At 39.8% G+C, this 18964-nt stretch overlaps 2 protein-coding genes across 3 annotated transcripts in view; both read right to left on the reverse strand.

Annotated features, from left to right (window-relative positions):
* shtn3 (shootin 3) overlaps positions 1-13095 on the reverse strand; it is a 30109-nt gene extending 17014 nt beyond the window's left edge. The window contains exons 1-2 of one of the 2 annotated variants that reach the window (XM_064328105.1): positions 12445-13095; positions 9195-9255 (exon numbers count right to left, since the gene is read on the reverse strand). In XM_064328105.1, the coding sequence (XP_064184175.1) occupies positions 9195-9255; positions 12445-12525 (142 nt within the window). In that variant the 5' untranslated portion in view covers positions 12526-13095. Of the gene's footprint in view, positions 1-7819; positions 9147-9194; positions 9256-12444 lie in introns of those variants that run through there. The other variant, XM_064328107.1, reaches the window with a different exon arrangement.
* Positions 13096-14335: 1240 nt separating this feature from the next.
* tmem216 (transmembrane protein 216) lies at positions 14336-18497 on the reverse strand. Its single transcript, XM_064328109.1, has 6 exons — positions 16916-18497; positions 16277-16290; positions 16059-16152; positions 15534-15626; positions 15061-15262; positions 14336-14805 (listed from the first exon to the last, which is right to left on the reverse strand). The coding sequence occupies exons 1-6, from the start codon at positions 16926-16928 to the stop codon at positions 14790-14792; spliced, it is 432 nt and encodes a 143-aa protein (XP_064184179.1). The 5' UTR covers positions 16929-18497; the 3' UTR covers positions 14336-14789.
* Positions 18498-18964: the final 467 nt, after the last annotated feature.

The following is an 18964-nucleotide window of genomic DNA, read 5'->3' on the forward strand; positions in this document are numbered from 1 at the left end:
AAACAAAGATAAACACAAAAATAGAGACAAACGCACACACAAACACAAGCACGCGCACACACACACTGACATTCTCACAGAAATAAATGTCTCTTCTGGCAACCTGAGCAACAGAAACCCAGCTTAATGACTGTTCTTGCTAATTGACTCGTCTGTTTTTGACCTTTGCCCTCTACACTTTCAGCTGAGTTATTCTACTTCAAGCCGATGCATAAATATGCTTTGAGACAATAAAGTGTATGAAAGACATTTTTGAATGGGTTATAATTAACACAATACAAAGATAGAGAAGCTGAAAAGCATTCTGCGATAATTGTACTACACCAGTACCTTCAGAAACAAAGAAATAAGATAAATTTGTTTTTAAACAAATATAGACTATTGACTGCCATGTGTTAATGTAGGTGAATAATAAGAAAGCTAGGCCAAATGATGCCTTAAGGGAATGCACCAATAAACAGCTGTTTTGAAAACTGCATGACTAGTAATGAGCATAACAGCATGGGGACTCAAATGTATAAGAAAAATATTGATCAATGAGACAGCACATTGCAGACTATGGGGCAGCAAATTAAACACTGCATGAAATATTCATCCTACATAAACAAACAGCACTGCTCTATGGACAGATAACCAGCTTTGCAGTAAATATAGCCTACTACATCTAACATATTTGTCCCGGAGGATAAATGAGGACGATTTTTCGCCATTTCCACTTCACTGAGCTATTGCATTTCACTCAGCTCACAACTGCTACTGTGCCCATAACGAGCTTCTCTGTACAGACAGCGTTTCGGGAACCCAGAGTCTGCTTATACCCAAGTCTATTATTTCATGTCACTGTTAAAGCAGCAGTCAGATGAATTCCCTAGTAGCTGTACTCAACAATAATTCCAGGTTTCTACAGATCTCATGCTTTACAGGAAAAAATTTTGCATTTGTATATTGACCTTTCCTGTTATATGTAAGCACATTAGAATCGGTTATTGGTGCTATCGGGAAAGTTATACACACATATATGCATTAACAGAGAGAGATGGGAAAGCATGTGGGCTTCCGTGCAGCATGCATATTGATTAATTATTTCGTAACTGACTTTTAGAATGGCTCATATGTTCTGTGGTCATTTGTTGGCTTCAGCTAGCAGATGTGGTGGGTGGGTAATTGATAACTTACAGTACACTGAGGAGGTATATGGTTACAGAAGGTATCATTAAGGTGCAATAAAATACAATGATCACATTTGCAAATTTAGAGCCCAGAAATACTGGTGTGGCCTGCAGATCACCACTAAGCCACTAAATAACCAGGTTCGCTGGTTATGTGCTGACAGTCGGCTACAGTATTTTTCAAATGAATTTTATCATATCAAATGTGCTTGTTACTCCATACATCCCACTGCTGTAACCCTAGACTCAAAAGTTCTCAATGGCTGATTTAGTTTCACAGCAACAGAGGCCTGAGTTCCACATGGTAATTTATATAAAGGTCCACCCCTCCATTTGCCAGAGCCTCTCAATTTCTCTCTATTCTTATTCACGTTATTAATGTATATAGTCCTAAATTCTTTGTCAAGCTTGCGAAATCTCCCTCCAGTTATAGTCAAAGTCCAATCTGCCCATGTCTATCCTGAAAATAAACACTGAACAAACAGCCACAAGTTCTAAATGAATGCATTTAGCACGTCTGCCTCCAAATTGCAAACCACACTGAATTCTGAATGCTTTAGCTGAGAAGCAGCATATACAGCTCTTAAAATATACTGCTTGTTTAATGGAGACTGCCTGGTTTCCCGCATTATATGGCACACTGGGGATGAACCCAATACTTTATGCCCTAAAAACTGCAGACAGAAGGAAACGTCAGCTCCATTAAGTCACCTGGGCCCGGGAGCCACTCTGCCCAGAAGAGAGCGGCTTATCTTTCCCTCACCAATTTCATTTCTAACCCCTTATCTTCTAGCCTGAAGGTGTAGCTCTTTAAAAAATGTTGGAAGTTCAACCAGTCAACTGGAATTCTGATTTGAGGCCTGAAAATATATAGAGGGTCCCACTGTCCCAAGGGATTGATACCACTGTCAACATAAGCTCTTCTGAAATAAAAGCTAAGGCAGGTCTTTCCACAGATGGGGGACTAGAGAAAATGCAGGTGTGGAAACGCACCATATGAACTGTGACTGATGCTGGGGGAACCTGGAGAACAGACAGAGTAATAACCTACTTACTAAAAAACAAAAATATGTCCAGTCTAAATATAATTCATAATACATCGTTTAGTGTGTCTATGGCAACACCTTTTGTCCTGGTATTATCATTGTATTTTATCCATTCGAAATAACACATGAATAACACATAAAATAAATAACATATAACGCATAAAGTTGGGTAAAATCGTCATTTTGTTTTGACACTTTTGAAGTGCCTGCTTTTCACATTGCCAAACTATTTATTTTATTGAAATGCATATTTGTTAAATGTAATGATCATGTATAACTTCCCTGATTGCCAGTAAAGTACATCTTTTTAAATAAGGTAAACGCCTGCCTAAAATATGTGGAAGTTGATTGCAAAAAACATTTCTGCATGCTTGGGACCCTTTTTATGTTTCTTCAAAACATTTTCCATTATTCAGACTTAAGAGGCTTTTTTATTTATTTATTTATTTATTTATTTTCAAAGGCTGGTAAATCAGGTGGATATTAATTGCATTTCTTACATACGACTAATTTATCTGTGTATGAGTTTGTAATTAAACTTCAGCAAGCTGCAAGGAAGGCATTTCTTCATACAGCAGCTGGTGAATTATTCATGAGGGACTATTTTAAAGAGTCTTTCTACTGCGAGCAGGCATCCTTCCTATAATTCATTACCAGACTGGCCTGACATTGACATATTGTCCAGCTTCCTTGCAAACATCATCATGTTTGAGTCCTTCAGCTGAATTTTCAATAAGACCGCATTTAGATGGATTGGATACATCTACTGATCTATCAAAAAAAATTATCAAATACTGCTCTTTATAGAATTTAGGTTGATACTGGTGGTACTAAAAGCGCTCTTAACCTCACAAAAATCACTAGGTCTGAACTCTGCAATAAGAACACTGCCACTGAGCCATACTAATCAGCAACAGCTCAGCAATCAAATGGGAGAATCTTGTTCCGCATGAGCGCTGTCTTAGCAGGTCAACGGAAACCATAGGCTTCCTCCAAAGAGCGCTGGTGAACCCAAGGAAGAATGAGGAAAAAATTTTGAGCAATCCTACTGAATCCTGAATCCTACTGATTTGACATCAATGGGTTCACAAGCAAACTTTCTAGTAACAACACAAATCCCTGAAAAGGTCCATTAATACATTTCAAATATATCTGAAATTTAACGCACCAAAAAAGTGAAAAGTTTCTGTCCTTCAAAGTTCTAAAACCTGATCTAAATCATTTTCCAGACCCGCAGTGCAGAGTCCATTTAATTACATGATTAAATCTAGTAAAATTCAAAACCACAACTTATAATTTCCAAGCAGAATAACCAAATTTATAACGTATTCACAGCAGAACTGCATTAGAATCTTTTATACTCTTACACTATATTATTCAGTCTTTAGCCTTTAGACTTCCCTGAGCACAACACAATGCAGACTGCCAGTGAATTATGCTGCAGTATGCCTTCAGTATAGCAAATGAGATGTCTGAATAAATATTAGATCTTTCATACAATATTAAATATGCTTGGCTATAGCTTTGAAGGTAAATGCACCTGTGCCCTGGTGGAGTGAGGGGAGGGGAGGGCTGGGGAGTGGCTTCCATAGTTACAGAAGAGGAGGACAGAGTTCATTCCCTCGGTGAGTTTCTCCTTTCTTTCACTCTGTCCCCAGCCTAGCTCTCCGCTCTCCATCATTCTGTCAAGGTGCTGAAGCCAGCAGCCTCAATTAGCTGCCTGCGTAACATAGCTACCAGAGAACATGCAATTTATTCAACTGATGAGAACATTTTAAAAAACACTGAACTGTGCTATATCTTAAAAACACACATAAATGCTGGTGGAAAATTAATTCCGACTGACATGAGATGCATTGTGGCATCCATCCATCGTCTTCATGGTGTAATTAAAGGTGCCAGTATGATGCACAACTCACTCCTTGTGATTAGCTTAGTGCACATTATCAGGAACACAATCTGAGTCCATATGGATGTGGATCTGTCTGTTCCCCAATTTTTCAGGTCAGTGTCTCCTGTACATGACTTCCTGGAGCAATCTGTTGTCCCTAATGGAAAAATAGATTTCCTGCAGGATGTAAGCCGAAGAGGCACCTGCAAAAGATCATCATTCCTCTAATTCCATAATTCCCTATTCTCCCTCATAATCAAAATGTGTTCTGTAGTGGTAGAGGTGCCGGTCTCCCGGTTGATCAGCTAAAGCAATGACCACACATGCCTGAACACATGCTCCTATTTTTAGTTTACTGCACATGTTACGGGAACGGGGTTCACACTGTCAGCTGACTCTTACAACGTACAGAGGTTGGTCATTCATAATTTCAACATCCAGGCATGAGTCAGTGGGTAAGTGGATAAGCAATCAAGTCAGACACAGTGGTCAGTGCAAGGACAGGCTATGTTTTAAGCTGAGCTGCCTAACTGCCCTTGAGAAACAGGACTGACTCATTGGATTCATGCACTCGCGTCTGTGACGAGTGCCTTTGAGAGCTTTGCTTGGGAGCCGCCTCACGCCCTGATTCTAGGTCAGTAGCTACCCTGGGCTTAAAACGACATGAACTAAATATGGCCCCTACCAACAAAAAAAAAACCAGTAGCATAAAGGCAGAAAAGAACGACTGAAGTCATAAATACAAATACAATAAAAAAATACAGTATTTCCTTGAATGTGGAATGAAACCAGGGCCATTTGTGTGTCAGTCTATTATGGGACATACACTCAGGTAACCCCCAGCTAGTTATGTCTCATTTCTTGGGATTTTTTTTCCTGCATTTCTACGACCTCATCCCAAGTTGAAAAAAGTCTCCCCTCTGCTCAGATCCTCAGACACTGCAGCTAACAGCAGGCTAAGCTGAAGCACCTATATTCTTTGTACCACTGTTGAGCATTGTTGCATACGGAAACATTACAAAATGGCAAAAAATGTGTACATGTTCAATACGCATTCAAGGTGCATGTAAAATGATGAAGATGAGCAGTAACATAATTATTTTGTCTTTGTTTTAACATACTGTCATGATACTGTTTGCAGTGAGCTCCATGGTTTTATGTGGATATCTCATCTCTCTCCACAGACAACAGCAGTGAAGTGCTACTCAACCAAACTGCTAGGTCATGTTATGTTTTCCTAGGTTATTTCCGTGTATCATGCCCTCTGTTGTCTAAAATAAAAGCCTCCAAAAGTTTATTGATGCACAATTTGGATAAAAGATCATTTAAGTATCCTTCACATTTTGGGATCCAGAAAGAGACTGTCATGAGTGGAGAGGAATGGGATTGAGTCATTGATAAGGAGAGTAACAAGGAAAGCCAGAGTGACATCCTGACACATTCATGGTGACGTATTCCCTTATATGGGTGTTAGGGGAATTCTGAGCGTTGCTCGCTGCTGCATTGGTGTGATTGCCTGGGGATGGAGACAGCTGCTGTGAAATTTACAAGCCAGACACAGACCCAGAATTTCCCCGATACTCTCTAGCAGTGGTGCAGATGCAGAGCCTCAATGGTTTAAGTCCTTCCATGGCAACCAATCATTGAGGCTGCTTCCAACCAATCACCATTCACCTGCATGGGAGCATTAATGCAGCTGGGAGTGTGTAACTGGGCAAATAAGCTTTGGCATTTGCAGTGTCATCTTGGCTGTTCTACAGGAGTACAACAATGGCAATGGTGCAAACGCATGAAGGATGGAGGCGATATCTTGTCAGCAAGTACATGGAGGCAACTGTCACCTGTGAGACCTTAGTGAATGCATAATGTATCTTCATTCTCAAGTTCTTAACTATTACATCTGTGAGTTTAAAGAGGCCAAATCTACCTACAGAATACAAGAGGCTGGGAAAAAGATAAACCAGGTTTTTTTTTTTCCCAGAACAGCTTTTCTTTCCTGTACGTCCCTATCAGATAATCTAATGGTTTTGTTTCAGTTCTATATATATATTGCTGACATTCAAAACGAATACCTAAAGTATTGCCTTACAGGGCTGGCAGCCACTGTCAGCACTTGCATTTTTAATTTGATCCAGATTTGATCAGACCATAAAAAGCTCCAGACATTCTAACCAGTACATCACAATTATTTTTGAGAAAATGCCTAAAATGCTTCAAACTGTATGCTGTCTAGCTGGAGTATGCAATTTGGAACAGAAAAATATTAACCCATACGCCAGCTTTCTTACAGTATGCCTGTCCCTGGCAGCATGAATAATCATATCACTTATTTAAAAGCCATACTAGTAATGAGTTCTTTTTAGGTGTAGATGTATAAAACTGAAACTGATTAAGTGCTTACTAATTACTAGGTATTCTCCATAGATGTAACATACAAGGTAAAACGTAATATAATATGTCTTAATCAATGCTTGCGAGTAAAATTCATTCAAAATGTCTACATGATAGCTAATGTCATTCTTTAAGTGAAGTTTTTTACATGGATACTAATATATCTGTCCTCTTGTGTTACACGATATCCGTGTCATCTTTTTAAAAGTGGAGACCTGCTAAATTTGAGATGACCCGGCTGAAAGCAGGTGTGCTTATTAAAATAACCTCTCCCTCTACACAGTAACTATACTATAATGCACCCATAAAAAATACAGGAGCAGGTAACAAGCACCCTGCATGAACCACAATAGAGGGTTGTAATACAGGAACAGACATTCATTTTCTAATAATGAATAATGTATGATTTGGGGGGAGGGGGGGTATTTTAATAATTCAATGAAATAACATCACAGGGATGAGTACAGAGCTTGTTGCTGTCTACACTCCTTCCCTGGGGGCCAAGTGACAATTCCAGCAGAGTGGAGGGTCCCGTGACTGTCCGTGGAAAAGCATAATTGCTTGGGCGCTAGTTGCCTTTGTTCGTCCTTAGTGTCAGCTAAATTACTTCAGCTCAGCGGCCACTACAATCCCTCCCTCACGTCTGCTCAAAAGCCTCTTTGGGCAAGAAAGCATACCTTTTTTCTCCAATGATATTAAAGCCATTTCTCTGATATTCCAGAAAATCAAAATGGCATGTATGCACCTTGTAGGAACATTTTACAGTGTCAAGCTGTTGAAATTTGTACATAGTATAGGTCCCCTCTAAAGGTAAAGTACTTTCAGGACAGACAACATTTCGGGCAAAGACAGTATATCAATTTCAAATACAAGTCATATGTTGGAGGAATCATTTCATTTTTGCTTTTCACGGCAGTTACCTATTAACGTCTAGGATTAACATATATACACATCACACTAAAAGAAATAACCCATCTTTAACTTGGTTGTAATCACTGAAGAGTTTCATCTTTTATCAATCCTGGATCATTTACGATATGCATACCAGGATGGCCTGAGTTATAAAAAAAGCCTGATCTCCAAAACACACCTAACATGCATTCCAAGTGGTACAGAAGTACACAGAACAAAAAATGTATTTTTACTACAGCGTACAAGACCAGTTCAGGACCCGGTACTCTTCAATACTCAAAACATCTCATAACATCTTAAAGGCTCTCTAAATGGAAAGAAATTAAACTTGTGTGCTGCTAAGAGGTTAAAGCCAAAAGGAAATCAAAAGGCTTTCCATATTTGTAATAGCACACTGTTTCTTTTCTTACCTCACACCCAGCCAGGCAGCTCCAGCCAAAAGGCGCACTTGTTTGCAACTCCTCGGCTAATGGCAGCTGTATTTCATTACACTTTGTAAGGTAGGGCTGGGCGAGGCCGGCCAAACAGCAATCCATCTCTACGGTTGGTTCTGAGTCGTCATGGAAACTGGGATCCCTCTCTCAAACACTGTGCAAGTGGCCCGTACTGGGGCCAGCATGGAGATAGAGCCATTAGGATGGTGGGAGGCAAAAGCAGGGGGAGTTTTGGTAGAGGTGAAGAATGTAGGTAATAGAAAGGTCACCTTCCCTCATTAGACCAAGGACAGGAGCTAACATTACTAATTTATCTCATCACAGGTGATCCCCAAAGAACACTTATCCATAAAACATTCCCTTACATTTTCTCTCACTACTTCGTCTGCATGTAATCAAAACCATGGTTGGTGCAGAACATACTGGAACAGGGAGGGATGGAAAGCAAATGAAATTACCGTTAACACTTTAATATGCTGGAAATTTCAGCAAACATAATCTGAACATGCCAAACTGACACTATCAATCCACTTTCAAATTGCATTTACTGGATTTTGTTTTGTTGAAATGGTGGCCTTGCATTGTTCATGCCTTACAGTGGCCTACTCTGGTCAATTTCTGCAAGAATAAAACATGTTTTCATGCCTGTGTTTCTTTTCCTGGAGGAATTTGGACAACAATAGGTCTCAAGTAGAGAACAGAGTGAGATAACAAGGGCACCACATCAGAGCCTTTGCACAGCACTGCGGAGGACCTATCTGAACCATGACTGCCTGACTAAAGGAAACCTTCTGCAAAGGGCATTGCGTGGACACACAAATGGCTCCCTTCTCTGATCCACCCACTCTAGTTAACCAGCCAGTCTCCCTCCGTGAATAAAATGTAGTTCCTCTTTGAGAGCTCTCTGTGCACAGACAGCCTGCATAATTACTGTTGCTGGTAATAACCCAGGAAGGCAAATGCGAAAGAATCTGCCGTGTTTTGTCTGCGTGAGCTGCCAGAAAGCGAGACAATGACATCACTACTTTAGTGCCACCCCTCCCCCCATCCCCCTATCTCAGTGTCATGGCAATGGAAATTTGCACAGCAGGTGTAACTGGGTTAAGAATCCCAAATGTCAGAGACCTGGTTTTTGTATGTTCTGTTCTCTCTTTGTATTGAAATTGCCACACAGGCAATTTACTCATCAACATAATCACTTAAGAAACAGTACAGAGGGTGTAGTCATTGAACCAACATAGAGATTAGTAAAATATGGACAGTTAAGACAAGCAAGATGCTAACGTTTGTAGCAAGTCGAAGAAAGTGTCTTTTTTTCTTCTATGTCTCTGAAGTAGAGGCAGTAACTCACCCCTTTTGATGTGTTTCAGCTGTCTCTCGGCCTCATCTCTCTCCTCGGTCAGCCTCATGCACTGCCAAGCAAGAGGATGCAAGTCAGGTTCTCAGCAGCCCACGACTAAACGGCATTAATATGCGAGGTACAATTTATTCATCATTATATATGGACCAGCCACCAACACAAGGATCCTTTACCAAAATGGCTGTGGGCAGCAATATGTTACTGTAATGTGGGAGGATGCCAACTGATTCATTGTTTTTGGCTGCAAGTAGCTCATGTCACGTGATGCGCCACATTAACCCATTAACGTTTTAGTCCCACTATCTGTACTTAAGTAATGTTTATAGAGTACAAAATTAACAAAAATTCTACCAAGTTGGTCATAGCCCATTTTTCACAGATAAACATCTCCTCAGTAGAGTGATTATATTCCCTCTCTAAAACATACAGAACAAACCATGTAGGCCTACTTATTCATTATTAATATAAGAACTGTTTGTTGGTTGTATTGTAATATATGGTAGTAACTCATGAGTGTGCGGTTATTTAAAGCAAATATTTACCCTGTTTGGTTTATGGTGGTAGCAGAATATACCAGATATAGCTTGATTATTTTTAAGCTTCTTAGATCATGATTGGCAATGGCATTCTTCTGATTTGGCTTTGTAATACAATTCCCATCAAGCATTTTATCAACATCTCATAGGCATCATAGAATTCATCTTCAGAATTTTGTGAGTTTCATTCAAGGGAAACATGAAAATGATTGCCAACAGTTCCTTTCAAGATAAAGTTTAAAAAATAGGAACATGGTGTAAATGGAAACTTGACAAAGGACAACTACCCGCACATTATATATGACTGATTTCGAAATTTGAAAGAAAATGGCTCATCACCAAGAGGATGAATGCTGATATACATGTACAAAGGGAGAGAGTCCTTCCCAAATGTGCCACCGATAATTTGTAGTCTAAAAAACATTACAGAAAAGCCATACAGTTGTTAAAATGCTGTATCCATAAGGACACAAGAGCAATACAGTCTTCAGAGAGACAACCATCTCTCCATATGCATTGCAAGGTCATTAAAGCCTCACTTTAGCCAGCGCATTTGGCTTTTCAGTTTTTTTTGGGGGGGTATGTTTTTTTCCATTCATGTTCTTTCAAATTATCTGTACTGCTTAGCCCTTTTGTTTATGTTCATTTCCGCTACTCTAAGAGCAATGGCAGTATAAAACAGCCAGAATCTAGGGAAACATAACAAAGAAGAAAAGGGCATTTGCAGTACAGCTCCTGGATCAAACATCTACTGCAGCCATTGTGAAAAGCATTCATGAATGAGTAGCATATCCAGCACCTTCTCTGACTCAACCTTACTGAGCAACAATGACGCTGCAAAGGAAGATTAAACAAACTCCCATTGAAACAAATGAGAGCAGCACATCTGCCTCTGAACTGAACTGACCCACAATGGCCTCACTGCTTTTAAGGTTAAGCTTACTCAGATACACATAATTCAGTCTGGTTTGGTTTAGTAATCCATCCAGATATTTGTGTTTCACACAGACAAAGGGGTAAAAACTGGGGACTATCAACTGTGGCATGTGCAACAGGAAAATACTTATAGATATTGGGAAAACCAACATTGTATTATTTTATTACAAAATAAAATTACTACAACTCTTGTATTGCAGCTAAAACAGTACACTTTTTAATGTGTGGGGTCTTTGGTGTAGTCCTGTTTGTTGTATGTAACTACTACAGAGCTCTGTGTGTGTGTATTTCAAATCAATATAATCACTGTGTAATATCAATGTGATACTTCTACACTAAGTATTTAAAAACAGGCTGGATAAAGAGTATGTAAAATACAAATCCGGTCAACTCTTACCACACTGAGCCAATGAAATTGCCTCTTGGAAAGCATGCATGAGAAGAGGGGTGTATTTTTGTGCATTGTGTGGTCTTCAATAATTACACTCCAGACCTTTTTAACTGACAAACCCTTGTTTAAGGTCAATCTACAGCTACAGATAAATCGGAAAAATTCAGGCGGATCAAGTGAAGTGGTGACAATTTTAACTATGGTCATGGCGTTCTGGATGCAACAGACAAGCTGTCACGTGACGCCGGCTACTACAACATCTCTTGCTTTTTTATGCTGACTCAAAGACATTGCAAGAACCGCTAAATGCATCGTGAATAATACTAATTAATATTAATTCTGATCCCAGGCATTTTTATATATTTATGGATATGTCCATATAATCTTTGTAACTGGTTAGAGAGTAGATATTTCTGAATGTCCATTTAGAAAATTGCAGGTGAAGAGGAAACATGACCCACTTTCGGCTAACCATCGCGAACTCCCCAGTATATAGAAATGTTTAACTTCAGCTGTTTGGGTCATATCATTATCACACAGCCTAATCGTTTAGTCCATTTTATACGATTGAATTTTAGGTCTAACAGAACAGCTGTCACTTTCATTTACTTTACAATCAAGTTTGACATGGATGCAGCTTCACAAGCGAAGGAGCAGGTCCTCAAAATTTACATTACAGACATGGAATGAATGTCTACAGTTACACGTACTGCCAGTTGGATATTAATAGCTAAATGGATGTGTTTTAACAGTTCGTTTACATTATAAAATTATGTTACCCTACAATGCACTGACCATAATCATTTTTTGTAAAGTCTTTTTCCAAAAGATAACGAGACGCCTTGCAAGAAATAAATCACAGAGTAGCCTACCACCCAACGCTGATCTTGGTCTCTTCAAATGCATAAAGATATGTAATGAATCATTATACAAATCGCTCTAATCGTGCTAATCAGGTAAATGAGATGAGTAGGCTATGGGTGGTTCCGACCTTCAAATAGTAACCCCATACCAAATCTTACATGCTAGCTTAGCCTACTATATTTCGCTATAGACTACTAAATAAAACATGATTGGTGTTTCACCTCATTACGGGAATTGGTTCAACTAGCCCATTGCTTAACCATACCAAACCCTTAATATTACCCTACAACGAAAATTGCTGAATGAAAGAAGAAAAAAAGGGGTGGCTCGCTTTTGAATAGTCGGTTCACAGAGATAACCTTAAAATATTGTTGGTTTGTCAGAAACCTAACCGACGTTGCAAATAGGCTACAGTGTGCAGGTTAAATGTCTCCCCGTTAAATGCAGTGCAGTTATTGATTACATAGCCTACAAACCCGGTCTGCGAAAATTGCTCTTGATGAGAATCTCTTACCTCAGTTTTTACTTTCTGAGGTTCGCCTTCATTTTCTTTGCCTTCCTCCACCACCGTCGGTGAAGAAGGACACGGCAGCATCGTTGGCCCCAGTAAATCAAGATTAACAGCAAAGAGCTAACTGAATTGTGAAATATATCTATAGAAAATTAAGATATAAAAAAACAACTGGGGATGTTTTACCGTAGGTCAGATAGCCTATATGCCAAGATAGGACAAATGACCATTTTAGCCCTGCTCAGTTGTAAAGAAAAGCCTCCATATCCAATTGACACGCGCCGTGTGGTACCCAGCCTCTTCGTTGACAAACTGCCCAGATTTTCCCTTCCTCTTGTTCCTGTGCACCCGACCACCCGGCTCGGAAAATCCTTTTCTCAATTCCAGACTGAGGTCGGCGTTGTCTTCCTAGCGATGCTCAAAAGCTCCACCCCTTGGACTGCGCGTGCTAATGGATGCGATTTGCATCCACAGCCGAACGTGGTTGTCCGAATATATGCGCTCAGCGGAGATCGAGCTATAATTGTTCTGACGATGAAATAAAGTGCAACATAATATTAAACTCAAAGCCAAAACTGGTATACTGACGTAGTAGCAGTAGGTTAGTAGTAGTACCCACCTACTGCTACTCAAGTGCTACCGTAGCACTATGGAATTTGTTGACACTTTAACACTTATCCCAGCTGCGGATCCCAGACATTAAATGCTGTCATTGTCTCGTCTAGTCTTACGGGCCCAGTGCAAAAGAAGTTCCGTTTGGCAATGGATCTGTTAAAAATATAGCCTACGTGATTGAAAGTAGTTAATTTGGGATGAATGGACCAGACATTTAAGAGTCATCAATATCAGATCATCCTCACCATCATAAATAATCTTTGGGACGTTTGTTATATTGCCATAGCACGCTCCAAACGATACGATGGTGTAATGGCCCTGTATTTCAATTATATAGGTATGGGGCATGCCCCCGCCAAGGCGTAACTTGGCAGGATGACATACCTGCCATCCCAATAAGGTGCCACGGGTTTTGTGTCGCAATACGTGCGGATGAAAATTGGCATTTAAAGTAGCAACTTAATTAAATACTAATCTATTGCTTACGAAAGGTTATTTGCATTCATTGAACGTCACATATTAAGTAGCAGAGCGCATCTCATATTTATTTAAAAGCTCACTCTTGGGGTGTTTATACGCTAATTATTTGCATAATCAATCATTGGACATATACCGTACAATCAGTGTCTGATTAGTAATTTGGGCTGAATGCAAAACAGCATTTCTGTGCGACGGTACCGTAGGAATAGTTGAGGGCCACTATTAAAGAATAATGACTGTCGGGGCGCATGTGCGCCGTATTATGTAGGCTACAGAGTTTATGCCAGCATTGATGCAACAACTATTATTTTATACCCTTGCAATGTTCCATACTCGCATATTAATGAAGGTAAACGTCACCTGAATTGTTTTAGTATCCCATAAAATATCAGTCCTGCCAATTACTCGTACCTGGCAAAACCTCTTACAGTGGAAGATCATATTTATTGTGCTAAAACACATTTATTCACATCTATATTTACTTATATATTTTAATTATTTCATTTTGAATGGCATGCAGACCCAAGCTGTCTGGGAAGTCTACAAAGCAAATCCACCAACAGCCAAAAAGCTGTGTGTGGAGTTGTAACTTCATTACTTATTTAAACATTTGGCTTTAAAAACAATCAAATTATTCCACTGCATTTATCCCTGTTCATCACAGTAGAGATTACTTTATAAGCACTGCAAACAAATGCAAGATTATTAATCCTTTTTTAATTTAAATAAATGAAGTGTGTTATTGTGTAAACTCATCAGAATAAAAGAAAGAAGACAAAATAAACAATGGCATTACAAATAACATTACAAATATATATTTATTCTAAGCAATATTTTTGGCTGATTTTTCAGTAATAACTTGATAACATGCATTGTAATGTTAGCAAAGCAATGTTGTATGGTACTTTCAAGAAGTTACTATATAAAAAGATTCATAATACCTAGGGCTTCTGTAAACACAAATTAATTATGTACAGTTACCAATATATTTTTACATTACATTATTTCTCGGCAGATTAACAAAACAATCCATATGAAATACTTATATACAATTATATACATTAAAAAAGAAAAATCTATTCAAACTTTGATAGCTAAATTAAAAAGTTAGCTTGTGTAATGCATCCAAAAGTGAACTATACACTAACAAAGGAATTCCTGTACACAGCAGCCTCTGTGTGGTTCTCTTTCTTTACCCGTCTTTTCAGAAACACACTGGACATCACCACTGCCTCATTGGGACCACAGCCACATTAATACACATTTGCCCTAAAAAAGGGGAGAAAAAAGAAAATAAATTTGACCGGGAAATCCCAAAATGGTACAAAAACAGTAAAAAAATAAAAAACTAGTTTACAAGAACAGTCTAAGTTTCAGTCAGTCTGCCAGAAGATTCAGGGGCAACCGCATGAATGATTAACTAAAGCACAAGGAAGAATTACTTCTGCAGTAATTCGATATACTTGGAAAACTCGCTAAATATTTCATGAAGCGCTGACGGACACCTAAGCGTGCCTTGGGTACCTTGAGAAAGCGGAAATGGTAATGAGGCTCAGGAGCAGCTCCAGGCTGTAGAAGCAGAGCTGTATGGCGTTGAGCACCAGCTCCAGGCGCAGGACAAAGGTTTGCAGGAGCAGGTAATACACGCAGAGCACTGCGCAAGGCACCAGCACTGCCACGCTTAGCATCAGGGCCAGAGAGCGCTCACACAGGTTCCCTTTCCAACCTGGAAGTAAGACAATACCACCACCAACACACACCGTGATCTCACGACCCCAGCACATCAACACAACTTCTGGAGACCCAACAGCCTGTGCATTTTGTTAGTTTCCCTATCAGTATTGGTAATTCATGGTGGACATATTATGTACACCCACAAAGTCCCTACTAGTGCTTCCACCAAATCAACAAATATGCAGCACAGATATAGACTAATAAACAAATGCACACAAAGCCTTGGGGCCATAAAGAAAAAATTCACAAACTATTTTACCTACCATAAAAGAGCCTGAGGACTTCAAGGCCAAGGTAGAGAAAGAGTAGCACTATGTCAAGAATAAGATTAGCTCTGGGATATGGCAGCAAGACACCTAGTGGCAGAGGGGGGGCAGAAATAGATTACATTATGGTGCTTCAACTGAAATGTTCCAAAATTTTCCATCATTATTATTTTCAGATAATATTCTTTAGATGTATCACATTGAACTATGCTTATCAACATGTACTATGATCATTTGAATGTCACTTCATTATTGGAACATATTTAGGTGAATATTTATTTTAGAGATCCACAATGCAGATTCACAGCATTTTCCATCACTTAGACCGCATGTCACACCAGCTATAACTGCAGTGAAGCTGCTACAGTCCACCTACTATGACTGCAAACTTGCGTAGCATTTCAAATAAACAAGCAGGACTAGTGCATTCAATTTCAGTTATAGCACATATTACCAAGAGGGCACACCCTTTATGGACAGTCAGTTTTGTGGTGTGCTGTATTAATTTGAAAGGGAGCTAACCTTTGTAAACAAACATAAGAATCTCAGCGACAAAGAAGGCAGCAAAGTACCAGCCATTCAGATGAAGCAGGACCTGTAGTGGTGCCGAGGACAGCTAGGTGCGTTTGTTAAGGACAGGGCAGAGTTTAAGAACCTTCACAATGACAAGTGCAAATGCGGCAAAAGTGAAAGAGCAAACTTAGTGATTTGAAATTTGATGGTACTTTCCTGAAGGATACGATTGCACTTTTTCCTGAAAAGCATAAAAACAAAATGTGTATTATGCAATGTTAGGCGCTGAGCTAAGCGAGGCAAATTAGGTCATGAAATTGGTCCACAAACAAGTAGGATTTCATCATTTACTCAAAGCAACTACCAGACGTATGTGCTAAGTTATCTTCGGTAATGTCGTTATCGATACATTGCTAGCTGTCGATAGCTGTGGTTAAGTTATATAACGCCGTCAATTAACATTGTAATCTAACTGTCCTCACTATGCTAGATTTGCTGAGATATGCTGAGAAGACTGACTATTTTAGCAGTTTTAAGATTAACTAATGCAACTAAAACTCTAACAATAATGCATAAAAAAACGAACTAACTTCATTAGCTAAGTTAACAGGTAGTTAAGGTTACTGGTATTAGCTAGTCAATTTATCTAACGATAGTTAACGCTAGAAGGTATCGTCAGCTAGCTCTGATGGTTGTATCTAGCTAGCCAGTAATGTGGCTACGTTCCCCATGCGGTATGTTAGCTAGACTAATGTATATATTCACGTCTCGTTTGATTCTAAGGAGAAGCATTAGTTTAAAATTACAATTACATAGTCAGCTAATGTTATAACATGCTTGCTAACTACTTGTTTCAGAAAACTCACCAGAACCCGCCATATTGGTTTGCCATGGTGACGGCGTCGTGATCGGGAGCAAAGGGCAGTAATTTCACAGAGGATACTGGGAGGTGTAGTTAATTTTTTTTCGTTTCTTCCTGGACACGCACCATGTGAGTTCCAAAGGTGAATTTAAAAACTGATATATTTAACTTACAAAACATAAACGCTAGACTCTCTGGATTACATTCTTTAAAGAAATGGAACAAAAAAATAACCATACAGAACATAAAACTTGTGAAACAGGTAATATGTACAATTCCGAAAGCAATTTCTTGAATACTCCTTCTATAGTCCTACCTTTAATCAGGTAGGTCAACCAGACGCATCTCATTTGCAAAAGGAATTAAAGTGGATAAGGAAAGCAAGAGACTGTGTAGCCAATCATATGTAGGTAAACAAACATGATTAGATAGCCAAGGCCCCATTCCTCATATGTCGTTTAAGTAATTCAGGTTAAGATGACGTCTACCGCATTCAACTAGCTATCCAGGATTGTCGTTTCTTCCAATGCATATCTGTGCTTTAATGATCTTGTTAGCCTGGGCCAGACACATCACTCATCTAAGAACATATTATTGCATTCTCATTTGGATACAAAAAGGGGATCTGTAGCACGCTGAGCCAATGATTTTTAGCACTGGCACCCACAGGGCATGCAGATTTTTTCAGTGCCAAGAAGCAGAAATTAATTACGGAATGGCATAAGAAAGTAAAAGAAATTTTCTAGTAATGAAGAATTCATTAAAAAGGACTTGTAATTATCAGCTACTTGAATTTCTCAGTTCAAATCCCATGGCCATTGAAACAAGCTTTCTGTTAAAATCTGCTCATGAGGGTGCCTTGATGGGGATGTGTGTGCAGTTCATGGCACCACTAGTGACATGTCAAAGCCATAACAACACACGTTAGGGCACGGTCACACATGTGCGACTGCAAGCGAATGACCATCGCCTGCAGAGGCGAAATTCGTATCTTGTCGTGCTGAATGTGGGCAGTGCAGGATGTGATGCACATGGAAATCAGTTTGCTGGTTTGTATTTACTTGTTTGAGTGGTTGTGGCTGTGGGTTACACATGAGCGGCTGTGATATCTCGAGCGGTTGTTGGTTTTGCGACGGGAAAATGTATACTGAAGATCGTACAATACTGGCTGGTTAGACACAGCAACAATCAAAGTCTCTTCCATCCTGGCTCACTAAGAAAACTACAGCCAATCGCAGCCAAGTGGGGTCAACCACACACACGTCTTTGCTATTGGTTGAGGCTGCGAATTTGCCGGCCAAAGTTCACCGAAGTTGAACTCCACGCGAACTGAAGATGCTCATTTTCTTCGCCACCGGAAGCGAATGTTTTATTCGCACCGTCGCTCGCATAGAATGGAAGTGAATGGGAGGTGAATATTCGCCAATGTTAATTTTGCGTATGTGTGACCGCGCCCTTACTCACTTAGTCAATCATTCAGCCAGTTAGACAGTCTCACACACACACACACACACACACACAACAGCATGCTCAGGGCCCAGGGCAGTTATCTGCCTTGCCTTTTCATAAGATTTGCTTCTGTACACACCAGCCAGACCTCTCCGTTCTGCCACCTCTGGACGCTTGGCACCTCCCCCTCTTCGCGTCTGCACTTCCCGCTCCCGTCTGCTGTCTGTCCTGGCCCCTCGCTGGTGGAATGACCTCCCCGTGATGGTCAGAACAGCAGAGAATCTCACCACTTTCAAACGCAGACTGAAGACTCATCTCTTCAGGCTGCACCTCTCCCCACCCCTCCCTAGCCTATAGTTCAGCTCATTGTACCTAGCTAGGATAATTTGATTATGTTAGTGTATCTGGCAGGATTGTTTTTGTAGGATTAGGTGTGATTCCAGTGCTAGTTTGTACTTGGTAGGATTCTTGCTTGCTGAACAAGCTTACTCTACAGGGTTGGAGTCCTGATCGATGTGGTCACTTCTGGCACTACGATCCTTACTTCACTCTAGTGTTTCTTTTGCGCCTCTACATCATGAAACCTATGCACTTGTTGTACGTC

The sequence above is a fragment of the Anguilla rostrata genome, chromosome 3 (genome assembly GCF_018555375.3).
Source record: "Anguilla rostrata isolate EN2019 chromosome 3, ASM1855537v3, whole genome shotgun sequence".
In the NCBI taxonomy this organism is placed as follows: domain Eukaryota; kingdom Metazoa; phylum Chordata; class Actinopteri; order Anguilliformes; family Anguillidae; genus Anguilla; species Anguilla rostrata.

Bases quoted from the DNA above. Each gene is read 5' to 3' on its own strand.
- tmem216 (XM_064328109.1), bottom strand. The intron at 15,627-16,058 runs GTTAGCTCCCTT...CTCTGCCACTAG, and splicing joins TCTTATGTTTGTTTACAAAG to GTGTCTTGCTGCCATATCCC. The intron at 15,263-15,533 runs GTAGGTAAAATA...TCTTACTTCCAG, and splicing joins AGTCCTCAGGCTCTTTTATG to GTTGGAAAGGGAACCTGTGT.